Below are 20,669 nucleotides of genomic sequence, written 5' to 3'. Positions count from 1 at the left end.
CTAATACTTGGGGACTGAGAGGATTTGGGTTGAAATACTTATTACAGCCTATTTCTGCCTTGGTGGAAGGAGGTGAGAAGTACAGAGTACCTGAAGCAAGGAAGAATTGAGATATGCCAAAGAACCAAAAATCTTGATTGGCCACCTAGAGCAAATCTCTGTGGGCTTTAGAAAACTGTGGGGTGGCTGCTCTCACCTGCTTCATGACTGGCCTTTCTTGTCCTGCATATTATTTTCATTTCTACTGTTTGTAGTGTTTTTTCTTGCACTTTGCTCCTTACTATGAATTAGTATGCTGCTCAAAGCTAAATATCAGCCACATTGATAAAGATAGGTTATTTATATCTTCTCAGGATTTAAATGCCACAGAAAAAAGTTGGGGGACTTGAGCAGATCAAGCAATGTTTTACCCTGCAGCCCCATGCAAGTGACTAACTGCTTTAATGGCAGGTACATTGACAGCTTTAGTTTGGATATGGAGGGAAAATAGATTGTGTTTTGGAAGACACTGCTACTTTACTCAAATTTGCTACACTACAGCTCAAGGGTTAGAGCACACCTAGACAGTGTGACCATGCTGTAACTATCACTGTGTTCATTTGTAGTTTTTTACTCAGAAGTTGAAGCTTCTTCTTCTTCCTTTAATTAGCTGCATCTATCAGGACCTGTTTTGTTTTCTGCTATAAATGGTGGGTCAAATAAAAAGAAAGACAGATTTCAGGCAATTTGAGAAATTTTTCTCCTTTTATTATTTCTTCACACATATATATGTAGATATTGCTGAAGGGCAGCTATTACTGAAGGGTAGCTCAATCTTTTAGGACTAAATTGTTCCCTAGGAGTGTGTAAAAGTGACTGTGTAAAGAAAACTTTAGCAATCTTTCCAAAGATTGCTAAAAAAGTTCAGGAGTACTCTGCTGCAAAATTTCAGGCATTTCAGGGCATTTTCACTTCAAACTTCAAGCATTTCTATGGAAATGCTCAAGAGACAGCTTACTTAATATATCCAACATCTCTGTTTGCAAAGAGTCTATTTCAGATAGAGGTATAGGAAGGACATTCTCAAAGATACAGAGGGTTACGTACAAAGAATGACACATTTCAGGCAATTTGAGAAACTTAACTTCTTTTATTAGTTTCTCAAACATAGATATTCAAGTATTATTTAAAAGCAGACAAGCAACTAGGGGAATTCTCTAAACTAAGGGTAATTCTCTAAACTAAGGGTTTAAACTAATCTAGTCTAAACTCTATTTCTCTACACTAAGGGTAGCTTTGCAAAATAGTTATATACTGCCAACGCTAAAGGGCCTCTGGAATGAATGCTAAGAAACAAGTCTAATTAAAACTACAACTCACTAAATAACTACATTAAGTCCCTGATAGGCTAGGTTGTTGTCTTCGAGGTATTCCAAGCAACCTCCATCAGCTTCACTGTTCTTCTGCGAGGATGTGCAGGTGGAGCCAGTTTCTGCCTCCTTGACTTAGGCAACAGCACTGTTGCAAATGGAAGGTGAAGGGCAAGGCCACTCATGGAAGTGTCTGCACAACGAAACCATGTGCTGCACCATCTTCCTTTCACAGCAGCAGGAAAGCAGCTTCAGGATTGCCACGGACAAATACAACAATCACAAAGAGTCGACGTCGCAGCAATCGGCTGCGAACTTCTCCATCAGAGCTTTGTGCAGGGAATTCTTCTCAGTGTTGGAGAGCATCATCCAGAGGCGAAAGTGCAGCTGAGCATAAGCCTCCATTGCCTTTCTGTGGGCATCCGGATCTCGGGCCAGGTACTCAAAGAGGTTGAGTGGCTCAACCTTTTGCATTGCTTGTGGCAAGCTGATCTCTGCAGGAAGCTTCTCGTTGCCTAGAACAAAATGGTCCAGGCGTTTCCATTTCAGGCAGAGCTGCATGTATGCCATGATGTCCCACAGCCACAGTGGAAATTCCTTCCTGCGCCAGTAGACGGGCGGTAAGATGTTTAACACATGCATGACCAGAGTCTTCCAGTTAGAGTTGGAAAAACCTGTGCCGCTCAGCATGCAGGTGAAGAGCTGCAGGTATTTCAGGTGCAACCTCTTACATGGTATCTGCCTGGCAATGTGCTGGAAGAATTTTGCCTCCGCCACAGCGAATGTCTCAGGCCATGCTGTTCTTGTGAGGATGTTGGCCTTGGCGGGCTGACTGCTCACAAGGTTACCGGAGTTGCCTTTCTGGGCCTCTAAGGGCTGGTTGACCACAAAGATGTCATAGTCCCCTTGGCACACCCCAAAAAGCATCTCCACCAACAGGGTCCTCTTGCCTCTGCTCAGCTGGAATTGGCAGGACCGGCTGCAGGGCTGAAACACCAAGTGCCATGAGTATGACTGAGGCACATGCAGCCACGAGCATCTCACCATCTGGAAGAACCAGCGGGAGGTTTTCTCCACATCCAGGTAGGAGCCGGTGCAGAGTGTCTCCAGGAGGCTGCACTGCTGCTTCCGCCGCAGCTCCTCCTGCGAGTGGTGCAGGAGGCACAACAGCTTCTCGCCCAGCTGCTCGCTCTCACACGTGCACACCAGCTCCACACGGACGCTGAAGGTCCTTGCTGCCGTCTGCCCTGCACTGCTTGGCTCTAGGTGGAAGGTGTGCCCTGGCGGGGGATTCAGTGGGACCAGCACACGGTACACCCCATCCCACTCATGGGGGCTCCAGCCCTCAAAGGTGCTGCCCACCCCGATGGCTACTTGAGGCACCGGATCAAAGCTATGGCTCACGCTGTACACAAAGACACGCGTGAAGCTCTCCATCAGCTCAGCTGTCACTGAGCAGCCTCTCTCCAGGTCCTCCACAGGCCACTCTATACCATCCATTAAAAGGATGTCCTTCTCATTCCCAGCATCTTGGGTGTCTTCTCTGTTTTCAATTCCACCACTGGCATTTTCTTCCCTGCCACCATCACTGCCACCTTTTTCACTGGCAGCCACATTACCTTGTTCCTCTTCTTGTCTATCATTATTCTTGTTTCCCTCCACATTCACATCAGCCTGTTATTCATCCTTGTTTCTATCATTGCCATCTTCTGCTATCACATCCTTATTTACTTCCTCAGGTGCAGGAAAACCACTATGGGCAATTTCATTCCCACATTGATTGCTATCTTCCTGCCCAGTCCAGTCTTTACTTCTTTGGTCATTGGCACGTCTGCTTTCCTGCACCTTCACATCCATGTATTCTTCTGTTCCATCTACATTGTCTTCACCTTCATTTACATCAGTGTTTTTGCCTGCCTTTATAGTAACACTATTGTTTTTTTCTTCATTTCCTTCTCCTTCTTCCTTTCCAGTGTCCTTGTCTTGGTCCACCTGTACATCCTTAGTTTTTTCTTCATTTGCTTCTCTAGATCTTCTTTATTTCCAGCAACATTGCCAGGTTCTTCTTCATTTCCTTCTATGGTAGTGTCTCCTGGCATATCCCCATCACTCTGTCCTTCTTTCTTTAAGTGATAGCCATTGTCGACATCGCTGTCTTCCTTCACATCATAAGTGCCACTGTTGACATCGCTGTCCTCCTTCATCTTCACATCATAATTGTCTTCAGTGGCATCATCCTTGTTGCCATCATCTGCAGCCACAGGTCTGCCTTCTCTTTCATCTTCAGTGCCACTGTTTTCTGCCTCCAGAGTCATATCTCTGTCTTCTTCACCTTCCTCTGGATCAGCGGTGTCTTCTTCCTGTTCAGTTATTCTCTCATCTCCCAAGGTCTTGCGGGAGCTCTGGTCCTTGCTGCTGCTGCTGGCCTCACAGCTCCTTCTCCTGCAGCCCAGCCACAGGCCCAAGAGGAGCAGGATGCCAGCAAGAACCCAGAATGGCCACTGCTGCAGGGCACCAAAGAGCATGGCTCCCCAGCCCTCATCCTGCTGCTGCAGGGGCCCCTGCTCCAGCTCCTGCATCAGCCGGGCCATCTCATGGTCCAGCAGCTCCTGACGCTCCCGCATTCTCTGGTGCGTGGCCTCATCCAGCCCATCCCCAGCTGGCTGGGGGTACTGGATCAGGCTTTGCACAAGCACAAACAGCAGTGACAGTAAAGCCATGGTCTGCAGGAGGACACACAGGAGGGGCTCAGTGGGGCCGGAATGGAGACAGTGAGGGGCAGGAGCGGCAGGGATGTGGTGGCAGGAAGGAAAGGGCCCCCGGCAGCTGGCAAGGCTGCACCGCTGCCCCGCGCGCCCCGCGCCCCCAGCAAGGCGCTGCGCCCGGCGCTGGGCCCTGGAGACGGGGCAGCCCCGGGGACCGGCGCTCCTGTCCCAGCCCTCCTCCAGCCCCCTCTCCCCTCTGCTGTGCACTCACCGCTTGCCGAGGCTCTACTGGGGCAGCGGCACCAGCCTGGGGCCTTTTATAGTTGCCCCATTGTGACACGGCCCCTGTGCTGTCACAGAGCCCAGAGCGCATCACAGGCCAGCCCCGCCCGCCGTCCCAGCCCGGTCATGGAACTCATCATGGCCCCGATGCAGAGAAGAAAGGAACTGAAGTCTTTTTTTGCGTTTCAGGCTCTCTTATGTAGTTTGTCTCACAGCCACACGGCACTCCCCCTACCCCAGACTGGATGTGAGACTTCAAAAGGTGATGCATGTCATCTGCATCCTGTTCTGTTCAGCGCTTGAGACAAAACACCCCAACACCTCTTTCTGCTGCTGCTGGAAGGGGCAGATGAGATGGCTTGAGCTATGCTTGTAGGAAGCTACCAAAACAGTAATAGCCTCTTCAGCTGCACACTCACTAGGCAGAGGAATTTACCTCAAGGCACATGTTGGACCTGAAGGCACATCTGGAAGTGAAAAAGCATCTTGAGAAAAAATATCTGTGTTTAGTCTCAGAGGAAGAATTTGAGCCACCTCAGAGCATTTCTGTTTTGTTCTATAATTTTGGGGTTGGCGGCATTTTTTTTTTCTTTTTTTTTGAAGGCATAATAATTATAATAAACACTACCAAATGTGAATTTCCCCTCTCCCTTCTTTGATGGAAGACAAGCAATGAAAAAGTGGCAATTGCTCTTTCTCTGCATCTTACTCCAACATTTGCAGTTATTAAAATTTGTATCTTCTTTTCACTAGTCCATCAGTTTGAGGTGATGTCTGCAAATGAATAATAATTTTTCTTACCACTGTATCCTCAGCTTTAAGAGGATTCTCTCCCTTTCATATTCAGATCTTTCATTTTCTGCTTTATGCATCCTTTAAAGACCAGAAGCCTTTTCCCTCTGCTTTTTAATTTACTTAGGAAAAGCACATTAATTAAACAGTTACATTTGGTTGGTTGAAGGTTGCCCATGATATTTATTTAGCTGGAGGTTTATCTGGCTGTCAGAATAACTCACTGGAGAGATCACAATTTTATAACAATGCTGGTCAACCAATGTGACCTTCAACAGGACCACCTGTGGTGAACCTTGTGAGCCCGCCTGTGGCACTCATCCCTGCCTTTTCTGGCATGATTTTATATGCTACTGCACCTCAGGCACACAGTATGTAACTTCTGTCAAGCCTTCAAGACACTAGAAGTGTGATTCTGGAAATGCTGATAAATATAAAAGATACGACTCAGAGATAGCCATGTTACCTCTTCTTCTAAGGTTTCCAGGCCTGTAAACGAGGGGGGACAGGAACAACCAGACAATCAATTTATGGAACACTGAAAAGGTCAAGATATTGTAATATGCTGTATTGCACTGAATCTATGGGATATTAAAATTCAGATGGTTCATTCCTAGAAAATATTTGCAGTTGCACAAATAGAGAAGCACAGATTTCCACCATGGTGGCAATTACACAAACAAATGGATCTACTCCAATTACAGGTCGAGACAAACATCCTTGTGTGAGCTTCTTTGGAGCTTTTATATTTGGAGTACTGAGTTGTTCCACTCAAGCAGAGGAACTTAACCTGATACCAGGGATGGAAGGCTTCTTCCCTTCTTCTTTCTCATAAACAAAATGATGAGAAAACATTAACAGTCAGATCAACCTCTGCTAACCTTTTAGCTTCAGCTGTTGAGATGATTAAGTCAGGAGCCTCTGTTAGACTATTTTTACCTCTTATTTTCTTTCTCTCCTTTCTGATCCTTAATTTGCACTTGACATTTCAATTGATTTGTTGGGCTAAGGAATTTTGCCACTATTAGCTTTACTTTGACAAACCTCTCTTATTTTAACATAGAGGGTCCCTGAAATTTAGCTAGGAGCCATTTTGACATAAGGGAAAGATCAGGTTTCTGGTCTATGTGACCCTGTACATTTTACAGGCTTTTGAGGAAAAACTCCTTTTCTACAGGATGCAATTTCTAAACCTCTGGACATTGCTAGTCTAATCGATCCTAAGTGGTGCCCAACATTTTTTAAATCCTTATCAAAATCTGGACCTGCAGCTCAACTGAGGCTGCAGCAGGAACACATGGAGCAGAAAGGGTATTATATGTATCTCGCAGAAAATCGTCTTCTCAGTACATCCCTCCTCTCAGTGCTTGCTTATATTAAGCACTGAAAGTCACAGTTCTCTATACACAGCAGAACCTGACTATTTAGAAAGGAAATAATTTAGCCAGCTAACCCAGACAGAGAATTGAGGCATTACTTCAGGAGAAATGAGGAAGGTGATGTCTGTCATTAGTCTTCAGTTACAAGAAGAAATAACTCCTGTCCCACATTAAAGCAAGAGTTGCAGACCTCTTGCATTGCGTCTACAAACAAAGTTGAAAGAGTATTCTGGCAAGAGCTTCTGAATTTAAATAAAGAAATGACACAGGTCACGTGAGAACCAAAGAATGGAAACATTAATAAAGGAAGCAAAACCCTGTCCCTGTCACTCCAAGATGTCTTCTGATATCCATGGCAGAATGGTGAATTTGACAGAAACATTTATGTCTGCCAGGCAGATATCCAGTTATAGGAAAAAATTCTGTTTGTCTATGAAAACGCAGTTTTCAGTAAAAAAGATGGAAACTAATTTTGAATGTATATAAACAATACAAAATCATTCTTCAGGATATCTTTATGTATCAGGAGGCACATCTTTTATAACACTTTTATTCCTATATTTGTGAATAACTGTTTTGCAGTGCTATTTTAACTCAAATAATTAAGCTTTCCTTCTGTTTTATGTTTAAAAGTTTGGGGGTTGGGGTTTTTTGGCATTTGGAAGCAAGTCAACTGGAGAGCATTTTCTGTGCCATCTGAGGTCAAAAGTAACAGCATGGAGTCAGAGAAGGCCATTCAGCAGGCAATTTGTATCCTCAGTTGGGTATCCCTTCTGTAGAATGCAGCTGGTATAAACTATACAGGCTCTGGGGCTACAGAAACAGCAGAAATTAAGAAAGTGAATTTTCTAGAAAAGCTTGAAGTATAGAAAACTTTGAGCATGCTGTTAAAAAAGTTGTGAGTTTGGTTCAGGGGACTGCAGAGTTGATCCCTTCTTCAGTCGTATTTCAATTGTTAATACAAGAGGAAATAGATATTTTGATCACTTTTTCCTGTTAATAATCTGTTTTTAAACACTTCTAATAGATTGTTTTGCACTCATAGTATGATAAAAAACACAATTCTTGAAAAATTCAGCTACATGTGAAAATTAGATTTGGAAAAAATGGTGCTTCTTTACAAGTGTTGAAGTAGTTCTCTCTTCTTTGAGTAACTCCAGCTTTAGAGCAGGTATTTGAAAGTTACTAGTGAATCATACCTATGTCCTTCACCATTCTAAACAGACATCTGCACTTTGAGCCACTTTGGAAGCCTCAGCTGTTATGTGCAGTGCCTTCTCCATAAATAGCCAAAAGTTAGGGTGCTGGAGACTCCATCTTCACTGAGAAAATCCATTCTAAAACTTGCTGAAACTATTACTATCTAATCCCCAGCTTCTAAAGGTGTTTCTTTTTATCCCCATTCATTCTTTGTACCCAGCCTGAGCTCTGGGGGTGCCAGGGATTATGGAGGTCCCATTTGTATTCCTAAAGCTGCCATAACCCCCTGGAGGAACTCTCCTGCAAAATTAGTTCTGCTCTCTGAGTCTATGGCTTCCACAATCCCTTTTATTGGAATTATGTCTTTTAGAAATGCCTTAGTAAGTGATCCAGTGGTTGCTGAGCAATCAGAATTGCTTTTGCCCCCCTGTTAGGTGAGAAGGTGTCACCAGAAGATATTGAAGCCTTCCTGCTCAGGGCATTTCAGTGCCAGGCTCTTACAAGCACACACAGCTGTGCCGGTTGAGCTGACCATGGGGGTAACCTGCACTTTGTCTGATTCCCTTTCCTCAATAACAGCGTGTCTTGGAACTCTGTTTCCTTCTGCTGCCCTTGAAGAGCCATCCACAAAGACATTTTCTGCCTCAGGCCAGGCAATGTCTCCTGAATCTCCCCCAGGCTGGGTCTGGAGCTGTGTCACTTGAATGCAGTGCTGGGTTTCTTCCCAGCCCCTCTGTGGGCTGTTCAAACAGGAGGCTGGGTTAAACCCTTCCCCTGTCCTCAGTTCTGAATCCTCCTGTGCCACTGCACAAGTTTCACACTGTTGAACGTTCACCTACAATTCCAATTTCTTTTCTGAGTCTGGAAGAGCCCCAGCTGAGGCATCAGTATTTTTGGTTGTTCATTTTCCCAAGTTTTGCTCACTTTCTCCTGTCCATACCACAGCATGGAGGCTGTCTGAGGTTAAAAGTCCTACAGTGTTCTGGCTGGAACAGAGAATCCTCAATCCAGGCTGTGTAATTCCCTACATCCCTGGCTCCAAAAGCCCTGCCTTTAGCAGGGACTCCATACCAGGCTGTGAGCCCTTCCTTCCCTCCCCTGGAATAGGGTGTTGCTTTTAGACACCACTTGTCCTGGTTGCTTCAAACTAATTTGGAGAGGCTCCGCATCAAATTTTCCCCCTGGGGCTGCCCACACCTCTGGGTTCCCTTCAGCACAGGCCTTGCCAGACATTTGACCCAAAGGTACAGCAGCAATAGCCTCTGTGTCACCTTTTACAATATTAAAATGCCACCATGAAATTCCTTCCTAGTCAATTACAATCAGAGTAAGAAGAAAAAGAAATTAGTTTATTTCAAACCTACCCCCCACAGCTCCTAACAGTGATTGAACAAGTGATACCAGCTCAACTTTCCCATTTATTCCCTTAATAAAGAAAACATTCCTTTACAATTTTCCCCCCTTAGGTGTAAGATTCAGAGTGGATGGAGAGGTCCCTGTGTCCATCAGGAGAGGTGTGGAAAAAATGACGGGAGACAAGTCCATTCTATAATGTCAACAAGTCTCAGTTTATTCCAAGCACACATGTACAGTTATACCCATTATAATGAAGCTCATGCATATTGCAAAATTTAGGCTCATCATTGGTGTATTAAAAACAGGTCAACCCCGCCTTTGGAGCTTTCTAATCTTGCTTTGTTTTCCCTTACATTTATCTTTTTGCTGAACATTCTACTGTTGGGAACCAGCTTACCCAAGGACATAAGATATTATTGCTACATCTGCTATTGCTGCACTGTGCAATTTTCAGCTACTGCTTCACTAACTGCACGTAGTCATGTCCTTTCTCACGAAGCCATTCATCCACAAAACTCTCCATATTTCCCCCGTTTTTGTTTTAGACCATTAAGTTAGTTGTCCACATCTTTTGAACCATGCGTTCTACCAGCTTCTGAAGACAGTTAAACAGACAGGGCAAGATCAGCAAGAGTAGGAAAACAACAATCATTATTCCTACTGCATACATGATAAAAGTTCTTAGCCAAGGACCTATCCCTAAACTTTTAAGCCATTCTTCTATCCCCAGACCATCTTCTTCTTTTAATTGATGAAGGCCTTGTTGTAGTTCTTTAATCTTAGCATGTATTGATACAGAATGATCAGAGAGATTCATACAACACATTCCTTCAAATTCCTCACATCCATGTCCCTGGGCTAACAACAAAAAATCAATGGCTGCTCTGTTCTGCAGTACAGCATGATTTACACTTTGTACATCCATAGCAAGCATAGCTAAAACATCTGATGTTTTGTTAAGTTCATCTTTAGTCCAGCATCCCAATTGTTCAGCTAACATCATAGCCTTTCTAGCAGCTCCTCCTGGTAACAGGGTTGCCACTATTACCTGTTTCAAAGTACTCCAAAATTGAGGTTGTTCAACCTGATCACATTCTAAGTCATGCACATCACGCCTCTTCCTTGTCTTCCTAGCCTGTCCCATTGCATTAGCAATGATATATTAGGATGGAACAGCGCTAGTTTTCCTAGGTAACAGGGTCCCCCTTGTGGTTTTACCGGAATTCCATTCCAAGCTCTATCTCCACAGATCAAAAATACACCCTTTGGCAACCTTAAGGGTTTGTTTATCTTGGAACCATCACAGTTAGAATATAACTGCGATGCTACCCTACCTGAGTCCAATGAAGAGTCCAGAGAAGCCCATTTGTCTCTTGGGTTATTTACACTCTGCAAATTCAATGGAACAAAGCTAAACCATCCTCCTGTCGAAACATTCCCTAAACTAGCATTAGCACTTTCAAAGAGATCTAATTCCTCTGGTGGAGATTGCAATGTTTCTTTAAGTGACAGTACCAACAAACATTGCCTATAGCCATCTCGTTGAGCTTCTGTGTAATCAATATTCTTTTCTGGCCCTTTCACCTTTGCAAAATTCTTGCAAAGTGTCTGATTCCTTATCAATCCACAAAATTCTTCTGGTCTCCAGACAGGAACACCTGTTAGGCAGGTACGAAATGGATTTGTCACTCCTCCCAAGCTAAGGCATAGCGAACTTTGATTAGTTATGTTAGCCAAGGTTACCCAAATATTTTCTCTGGGCTGATTAAATTGTATTAGTCCATGACAAAGATTAGTCAAAAGAACAGGATAGATTACCCACCTTATCGCTCTCATGATTTCTTCTGCTTGAATTTTAATTTTAATGTCTGCACATATTTAATAAGCTTATCTAATTCTATGTCTGGATTTCCTACTACTGGTTTTCCTAAATAAGATCTTATAGATACCTTCACTTCCTTTTGACACCTTGTTGATAAAACTTTTGAATTTGCTTGCTTAATTAATCTATCACAAGCGTGTTCTGCTTCCCACCTATAAAAAGCTAATATCTTTTGTTCTGGTGCTTCAAATAACTGTAAAGCTATAGCAACTCCTAAGCCTGTGTCTCGTATTAAATCTCTCTGCCAAGAATCTCCTCGTTTTCGAAAGTCACAATGTTTACACCAAAAATGTCGTTTTAAAAATACTTGATCTTCCCAGTATGTTTTTCCACAACCCCCACAAACAAAAGCAATCCAACTGTTACAATTAAAATTCCCACAACTAAGACACTCAGGATTCTTTGGTCCTGGAATATGAACAGTCTGTAAAGCCTCAATAGCTGTAACAATTGCCGTAAAAGTTGACTCTGAAGGCAAAAGTTGATCAATCACTGGGGAAAGTCCTCTTATCTCTTGAAGAATAGGTCCCACTGTGCGAATCAGCTTCTCTTTAATTCTCCTCTGGTCTTGATCCGTCAGGCGAGCTAAGAGATGACTCATCTAGAGCTGGTTTAGTCCATTTCGCCGGCACCCAGAGTGAACCTGTAGGGGTGGAAACACAAAGATATCCCCTTCCCCAATATAGGACCTTTGCTGGGTTCTGCCAAATACCTGTTTTAGGGTCCCTATATCTGACCCATACTTCTTTGCCCTTTTTGCTCATTTCTTTCTGTCCATAATGTACCATTGCAGGTGGTGCCTCTGAATCCCCAAATACACACAAATGATTAAGAACAAAGAGCACTTTCATTAACCTTTCCTGAACATCTCCAATCTCTCTATGTTTTTCCAGATATCTCTTCAAAGTTCCATTTGCCCTTTCTACAATTGCTTGTCCAGTGGGAGAGTGTGCTATTCCTGTAACGTGCTTAATTCCCCATGATTTTAAAAATCTATTCACCCTGCCACCAATGTATGCAGGACCATTGTCTGTCTTGATCTGCTTTGGCACTCCCATTACTGCAAAACAACTACACAAATTACTTATAACATGTAATGCTTTTTCTCCAGCTTGAGCTGTTGCCCAGATGTATTTACTATATGTATATATAGTAACATGAACATATTTCAAGTGACCAAAACTATTTACATGAGTAACATCCATCTGCCAGAGTTCATTAGATGAAAGACCTCGTGGGTTAACTCCCCATCCCATGCCATGACCCCCATTATGATGACTACAGATAGGACAAGCTCTTACTATAGCAGTGGCATCTGCATGGGATATTCCAAACTCCCGTTGTAACCCTTTTGCATTCTGATGAAACATAGAATGTGCCTCCCTAGCAAGCATTTGCCCTGATAAAGGAGAAGTTTGAGTCACTGTGACGAGCTTATTGCCCGGGCATTACCCTCTCCTGAGCCAATTTCCCATTTGTGACTTCTTATATGGATGATAGCATGAGGATGTTCTCGGATTTTTACTGCTTTTTGAAGTTGTATGAACAGTTCAAATAGTCTCTGATTTCGTACTTCCTTGATAGCAGCATCCTCTATTCTTTCCACAACACCAACTACATACAAGGAATCTGTAACAATATTCAAAGGCCCCTTCAAGAGTGTTAGAGCCCATACCACAGCTGCTAACTCCAAGGTCTGAAGGGTATCTGAGTCATTTGCAGTAAGAATTTCATGATTCCAGACTCCCTGCTCCTGCCATGTAATTGCTGCTGTTCTTGACCTCTTCCCTGCATCTGTGTATGCTGTTATTGCACCAGGAATCGGCTCCTTTTCTCGCTGTGGCTGTACCATCCAACTCAATTTTCCAATCCACTGTAATGGAGGATTTTTAATATTTTCAGTTATGACAGCACCTCCTATTCCTAGCAAAGCTTCCTGCAATTCTTCACTATTGACCAAATACCATTGTAAAGAGTCCTTTTTCATAGGAATCTGTATTAGTTCAGGCTCTCGCCCATCAACCTGCAAAATTCTCTCACAACCCCGTTTTATCAAAGCTGCTAACAGTTCACTTTTTTGAATTAAAGTCTTTGTTTGCTGAAGTGGAGGGGATAGCCATTCTAACACCCTGATCTCTCCCGTTTTTGTTTCTAGCTGGGTTAAAGCTCCCAGCAAATGTTTTTCACCACACCATATAGTGAGATTAAGCGGGATTCCCAGTATTCGTCGATGTACACGACCCTGAACCACACAGTCTGTAATTTGCTGAAGAGTTCTTTTCTGCTGAGGATTAAGGGTCACTGGTGCTGTTGGGTCTGTGCCCTTCAATAAGGGTCAAAGAGAATCTAACAGTTCATTTGGAAGGCCCACTATAGGTTTAAGCCATTGTAAATCACCTAGTAATTTCTGAGCATCATTTAAAGTAACAATCTGTGTTTTCAGTTCTAACTTCTGAGGCGTTACCAAGCTTTGAGACAATGTCCATCCCAAGTATTTCCAAGGAGAAGTTAACTGTATTTTCTCTGGGGCCACAACAAGCTGAAAACGTCCCAGCAAGTTTTGTACATGTTTAACCTGTTGACTCGTAAATGATTTAGGCTGAGCAATCAAAATATCATCCATATAGTGATAGATAATAGCTTGTGGCCATTGTTGCCTCAATGGTTGTAGTGCAGAATCTACGTAAAGTTGACATAAAGTAGGGCTGTTACGCATACCCTGAGGCAAAACTGTCCATTCAAATCTTTGATCTGGACCTTCTCTGTTCAGAGCTGGCAAAGTAAATGCAAAGCGCTTTGTATCCCTGTCATGCAAAGCTATTGTAAAAAAGCAATCTTTGAGATCTATTATCAATAGAGGCCATCCTTCAGGTAACATTGCTGGATTAGGCAGACCTGGCTGTAGTGCACCCATTGGCTCCATCTGTTTATTAACCTCCCGCAAGTCATGTAGCAAGCGATATTTCCCTGACTTTTTCTTTATCACAAAGATAGGGGTATTCCAAGGACTTGTAGACAATTTCAGATGCCCTTGTTGATATTGTTCAATGACCAAAGCATGAGCATGTTGCAGACTTTCCCTTTTCAACGGCCATTGCTTTACCCATATAGGCTCATCATTTTTCCAAATTATGGGAATCGGGAAAGTCCAAGCAATGGCTATTATCCCAAAGGGTGCTCATTTGTCAAGACAACCCCTAACTGTGTCAAAATGTCTCGCCCAATTACGCATTGCACCGTAGGTGGCAATTGAACAACAGAAAATATTGCCTTTATGACTTTACCATCTATTGAGACAGTAAGAGGTGGCGAACGACTTGCAAGAGTTAAACCTCCAACTCCTGTTACTGCTGTAGCAGCTGGCTGTAAGGGCCAATGTGCAGGCCAACACTGTGGTGCAATAATACTTGAATCAGCACCTGTATCCAGCAAACCTGTAAGCATGCATTTTTGTCCCTTATACTCCAACAAAACCTCTTTTCTTGGTCTGTCATTCAGATCCAAAGTTAATAGAGTCAAGCCTCCTGTAGATCCAAATCCATCTCCCCCACGGCTTTTCCGTGAGGATACAGCCTTAGTAACGTGCTCCAGAGGAACCAATTGAGCAATCCTTTGTCCTTTATTAATCCGAATAGGAGGAAATGGAGTATGAACCATAATCATAATTTCACCAGTATAGTCTGCATCAATGACACCAGGCAGCACAAATAATCCAAGCATAGAGGCCGATGATCTTCCCATTGTCCTGCCCTCTATTATAATAGGTCCATTAACTCCAGTGGGGACCTTCTGTGGCTGTGGCGCCATTAAAGTCACTTCCACTGCGGCTGCCAAGTCCATCCCGAGGCTCTCTCTTGTGGCTGGACGCAAGGTGTCCTGTTGGACAAGCTGGAGCAGCTATTTGTGTCGGAGCGCGGCTGCTCTTGTTCGCGCTGTTTCAGGCGTTTCCCGGTCTCCCCTTACAGGCAGCAATGTTATGAGTATCCGATTTGCACTTAGGACACCATACTCCAGCAGCAGAGCATTCTCGCCGAACGTGTCCTGTCCCTCCACATCGGAAACATCTCATACGGCTGCCGTAAACACTTCCCTGGGTTGCTACTGACGCTTGGAGGGGTGCAAGAGCAGCTAACACCTGTGTCTGTGAAGCTTTTGCTTGCTCTTTTAACCCCTCTCCCAGCTCTTTAATAGCCTCAACTAAAAATGCCTGCTGCCCCGTTGGTATAGTAGCCATCCTCTCTAATGCATCTTCTATAGTCCAATTAGCTCCTAATGTGTTTAGCACACTCCTTGTAGAAGCATTACAGTTTTGCAAAGCACACTGCTTCAACAATGATCCACGCATAAACTCAGGCACTCCAGCTCTCTCTATTGCTGCCGCTGCCTTATCAATAAACGCTCCAAAAGTCTCATCCCTTCCTTGTTTAATTCCCATATACGCTGGCAAACCTCCCAGGACTTTCACCTTATCTACAGCCCTTCGAGCTAGTCGCATTGCCTCTCGACACTTATCAGGTCCTAGCATAGCTTGTGCCTCAGTGCGAAAATATGGTCCTAAGCCCATCAATTCATCTACAGTTACTCCATGAAGAGGATCTCCAGGCTGCCTTTGTATAGCTACAGCTTCATTAACCTCTGCCTGCCAGTGTGCACCAAACAAAAGTCTCTGATGTGGCGAGAAAATAAGCTTAGCAAGACTTCTACAATCTCCTGGTAGCAATATATTAGTACTCCAAACATAATCCAATATCTGCCTAGCCGGTTCACTAGTAACTCCAAACTGACTCACTGTAGCTCGCAACTGTGACAACAACTTCCAATCTAATGGTGTGATCTGAGCTGTTAACCTTCTGCCTGCTTGCTGCTGAAAAATTACAGGACAAGCCAGTTCCGCTGCTAGTTCCAAAGCCTGCCCATCTCCTTTGTCCAGCTCCTCTTTTGCCAAAGTCGCCCAAACTTCCCTCCGTTCCCTGGCCAGAGCCTCCGTTAGGTCAGACTCTGCTCTAGGGGTCAGCTTACTGACAGACAAATCTCGACAAACCGGCGATCTCTGTTCTGGGGGGGCTGGAGGAGCCATGGGCTCACAATGCGACTCTGTGTCCTCAGGCACGGGTGGCAATGGAGGTAACTCCACTGTAGACACAGCAGGTGGCATGGAAACACCAGGCAACCAATCCTCCCCGCTATAACCTCTATTTTTCTCTAGTGCCGAAGTTCTCTGCTCGGCAGCTTTCTTTTCTGCCTGATGTTGTAATAACTCATTGTGAACTACCTTCCACCACTTTCTCAACTTTTTAGCTGTCTTATCATCATTTAAAACTTCCTCCCACAGTTTATCCCCGAACTTACACCACTCAGACAACTCATGTACTGTATGAGGATTTAAAAAGAACCCCTTAGAATACCCATATGGTAATTACCCTGGCAGGTCTTTTTGCAAATCAATGCCTTTAATCTGCCTTCTCTGCAAGAATGCAGTAAATAAATCATATGCTGCTTGCCTCTCCATACCTATATTGTCAGCGCTATTGCAGCCCTCCAAGGTCGTCGGCAGCACGTATCGGCCAGGCTTGCCTCTGCAGTCACCTGGGGCACGGTGCACTCTATTTCAATTCAGCACTTTTGCCGTCCTAGCTGCATCAGGACCCGAACCCTTTTTCTTCACTCCATTGTGGCACCTATCACGTCGATCGGGTCACCATTTTTGTGGAAAAATGATGGGAGACAAGTCCATTCTATAATGTCAACAAGTCTCAGTTTATTCCAAGCACACATGTATAGTTATACCCGTTATAATGAAGCTCATGCATATTGCAAAACTTAGGCTCATCATTGGTGTATTAAAAACAGGTCAACCCCGCCTTTGGAGCTTTCTAAGCTTGCTTTGTTTTCCCTTACATTTATCCTTTTGCTGACCATTCTACTGTTGGGAACCAGCTTACCCAAGGACATAAGATATTATTGCTACATCTGCTATTGCTGCACTATGCAATTTTCAGCTACTGCTTCACTAACTGCACGTAGTCATGTCCTTTCTCACGAAGCCATTCATCCACAAAACTCTCCACACTGACCCATGGCTCCATGAGGTTCCCTGGTGTCACCACGGTGTCCTTGGACCTGTCTTGTCACCACGGTGTCCTTGGACCTGCCTTGTCACAACTGACCCATGGCTCCATGAGGCTCCATGAGGTTCCCCAGTGTCACCATGGTCACTGTCAGAGGCTGGATGAGATCAGTGTCCCAAGTCACCTTGGGCTGAGCTGTCAATCCGTCACACAGATGGGACAGCGCTCACCCAGCTCTGAACACCTGAGATATCAGAAGTCCCAGCTGGGGGGAGGCCCACGAAGGCCCAGGGGCTTAAAACCAAGGAGCACAAGGTCAGCCCCTGGTATGGACTCTGCCTTCTCCTGGGGTTTGTGTCTCACCCACACTGGAACCCCAGGAACTGGGAGCCACATGTGTGTCTTTCTGTGGAGCTTCTGTCTTACTGCCTCTCTCTCTCTTTCTTCTCCTTCTAATGCTCCTTATATGGAACAGTTTGGGGTACCTGAACAACTGCAGTGTTTAGGGGTTTCCAGGCTAAATGGGCTGAGTGAATGAAGTTACTGCTATGACAAGTGATTTAAGTTGGATTGGATTTGTATTAAAAGCTTTTCCAAAGTTCCTTGTTCTTTTGTACTTTGCCAGTAAAATTTTGGGGGTCTCGAATGGGCGCTGAGGGCACTTGGGGGTCCCGGAGGGTCTGGGGGACACTGATGGGACAGATGGGGGCGGTACCGGGGGGAGTTCTGTGGAGCGCGGGGCATGACGGGCGTTGTAGTCCCAGCTTTAATGGGGCTCTATGGGGCCGCAGAGCATGACGGGAGTTGTAGGCAAAAGAAAAGACGGCGCAGGCCTCAGGCACCGCCCCCAAAGCCATGATCCCTGACGCTGATTGGTTGGGACCGTGATGGGCGGGAGCCTCGGCCAATGGGAGGCAGTGCAGGCGGGAACAGCCATTCAACCCTTCCAGTCCCTCCCAGCCCAGCCCAGTTCATCCCCAGTACAGCCCCAGTGCCCCTCCAGTCCCTCCCAGTACAGCCCAGTACATCTCCCGGGCCCCTCCAGTCCCTCCGAGCCCAGCCCAGTTCATTCCCCAGTACAGACCAGTACAACCCCAGTGCCCCTCCAGTTCCTCCCAGTACAGCCCAGTTCATCCCCAGTACAGACCAGTACATACCCTGTGCCCCTCCAGTCCCTCCCAGTACAGCCCAGTTCATCCCCAGTACAGCCCAGTACAGCCCCAGAGCCCCTCCAGTCCCTCCCAGTACAGCCCAGTTCATCCCCAGCACAGCCCAGTACAGTCCCAGTGCCCCTCCAGTCCCTCCCAGTACACCTGAGTTCATTCCCAGGCCCTCCCAGTTCCCCCCAGTTCCATCCATATCCCGCTCCAGTGTCCCCCAGTCTTCCCCACAGCGTTCCTGCCCACTGCGGGGCAGCGGCGCAGACGGAATGTCCTGCGGCCCAAACCTCCTGCTCCTGCCACACAGCGCCAGCCTTCTCCCCTCCTCCTCCTCTCCCAGCACGGCACAAATTCCAGCTCGGAGGAGGCTTCCCCAGAGAGGGCTCCGGCTCCTGTCTCAGCCCGAGTGTCCCTGCAGAGGAACAGGGCATCCTTCAGGCACTTCCACAAGCTCAGGGTTCCCATTTCATGGCGAATCTGGGATGCCGGGGGAGAACGCCGGGGCATGGCCGGCCCGGGACGCTCGGGCGGCGCTCGGGGCCGCTCCTGGCCCGGGCCGAGCGCTGCCAGCCGCGTCCCGCCCGCAGGGAAGGCGCAGGAGGCCCGGCAGGAGCGGCCCCGGCGGGTTCGCTGCTGGGCAGCGGCGGCTGCGGCGGCGGCTGCGCGGCCACGCGGCTCTCGGACGGCGCCCGGGGAGCGGCGGGGCCGGCGGCGGGCACGGAGGAGGGGAAGGAGGAGGAGGAGGGAGAGAAGGAGAAGGAGGAGAAGAATGGGGCTGTGCGGGGCAGGCGGCGAGCTCAGCCCGCTGCTGCCCTCGGCTCGCAGGTGGCCATCAAAAGGGTGCCAGGGAACCGCGTCCGGCGCCGGGGCGAGCTGGTGATGAGCCGGGCCAGCGGCAGAAGCCGGGCCGTGCCGGGCGGGGCTGAGCCGGGGCCCGGCAGGGTGGGAGCTGCCAGGACGCCTGGAGGGAGAGCGGGCGTGGGGCCAGCGCAGGGCGCAGAGCATCCCGGGCTGGCTGAGGGGTTCCCGACCCCCGGCACGGCATCAGCCCCACTGACGGCATCGTGCTCCTCCCGCAGCCCCACGGCACCAGCGCAGCCCTGGAGATCGCGCTGCTGGACAAGGTCTCCTCTGGCTGTGCTGGTGTCATTCAGCTCCTGGAGTGGCTTCAGCTCCCCGACAGCTTTGTGCTGGTGCTGGAGCATCCGGAGCGGTGCCAGGACCTGTCGGGTTTCCTGGCGGAGCGGGGGTTCCTGCCGGAGGAGGAGGCGCGGGGGCTGCTCCGCCAGGTGCTGGAGGCTGCAGCATCCCCCTGATGAACTGTGTCTGTGTTCCACAGGAACCCTGTCCTACAGCCCACCAGAGGGGATCCACCAGCAAGGCTACCATGGCGAGGCAGCGACGATCTGATCCCTGGGCCTCCTGCTGCACCACCTGGTCATGGGGAAGCTCCCATTCAGGAGGGGCCAGGAGATATCTGGGGTCAGATCTTGTTCCCAGGATGGCTCTCTCAAGGTGGATCCTCATCTCTGGCCTCGGGAGCAATACCAATGCTGGGAGACAGCAGCAGCTCATGGGCATTCTGCTCTGGCAGCTGCTGAGGAGGTGGCACATGTCCTGCTCTCCTGCTCTCCTCCAAACAGAAAATCCATGGGGAAGTTTAGGCCCACCTCTAAGCACACCCAGCATGGCCTGGGCACGGGAAAAGGGGGCAACTTCTCCAAATGACTGGTGATTTCTGGTTTCTCTCCCCAGAGTGCCAGGATGTCATTAAGAGGTGTTTGTCCATGCAGCCCTTGGACAGGCAATCCTTAAAAGAGATTTTCCGTGATCCATGTTCCTCTGCCCTAGAAGATGGGAGAGATCCACATGCACAGTTGGATCCAGGGGCCTGGCAGGTAACAGCTCCACACATCTCTTGGCACTCAGTAGCAAAGCCAACCAGACAGGTTTTGTCCTGCCTGTAGCTCTGAGCAGGGGTCAGCAGGAGGGAACACAGCTCATGGGCTGGAGCTGAGCTGGAAACCTGGTGTGGCAAGCACTGGTGGCCAACATCCCCCTGGTTTTGCCTGCCATGGCTCATGGATGGCTGGGGCCCTGGGCAGAGCCCTGACAGCCTGGTCTGGCCCAGGGAAGAAGGAGCCCCTGGAGAAGCTGTCCCAGGTGGGGCTGCTGCTGGGGACAGTGAGGACACAGGGGAATGCTCCCAGATTTAGGCATTGCACAGCCTGGCCGGGAACCAAAGGTTCCCCCTTTGCTGGGGCGGATGCAGCTGATCCTTCAGTCGGCTGCCAGGCTGCTTTTGGCAGGGCTGGGGGCATGGGCTGGGGTGGGTACGAAATGGGAGTGGGCTCCTGGCCCTGCCAACAGCCCCCAGCACCCACCGTGCCCCGGACTGGGGCTGGGCTGGGGCAGCCAACCTGACACAAACAAACCCCCATGGTGGGAGCAGAGGTGGGACTCCAGACCCTGTGCAGGGGCTGCTTTGCTTTGCAG

The 20,669-nt window shown here is 47.3% G+C and overlaps 1 protein-coding gene across 1 annotated transcript; it reads right to left on the bottom strand.

The window, feature by feature from the left end:
* Positions 1-1,628: 1,628 nt before the first annotated feature.
* LOC144248769 (uncharacterized) lies at positions 1,629-17,023 on the bottom strand. The gene is given in 5 exon segments (XM_077790761.1): positions 1,629-3,341; positions 3,401-3,770; positions 3,852-4,072; positions 15,735-16,315; positions 17,020-17,023. Coding segments are annotated over 5 exon segments (2,889 nt in total).
* Positions 17,024-20,669: the final 3,646 nt, after the last annotated feature.

This window comes from Lonchura striata, unplaced genomic scaffold (genome assembly GCF_046129695.1).
Source record: "Lonchura striata isolate bLonStr1 unplaced genomic scaffold, bLonStr1.mat Scaffold_85, whole genome shotgun sequence".
Classification (NCBI taxonomy): Eukaryota; Metazoa; Chordata; class Aves; order Passeriformes; family Estrildidae; genus Lonchura; species Lonchura striata.
This window is presented reverse-complemented; position numbering and strand designations above follow the sequence as displayed.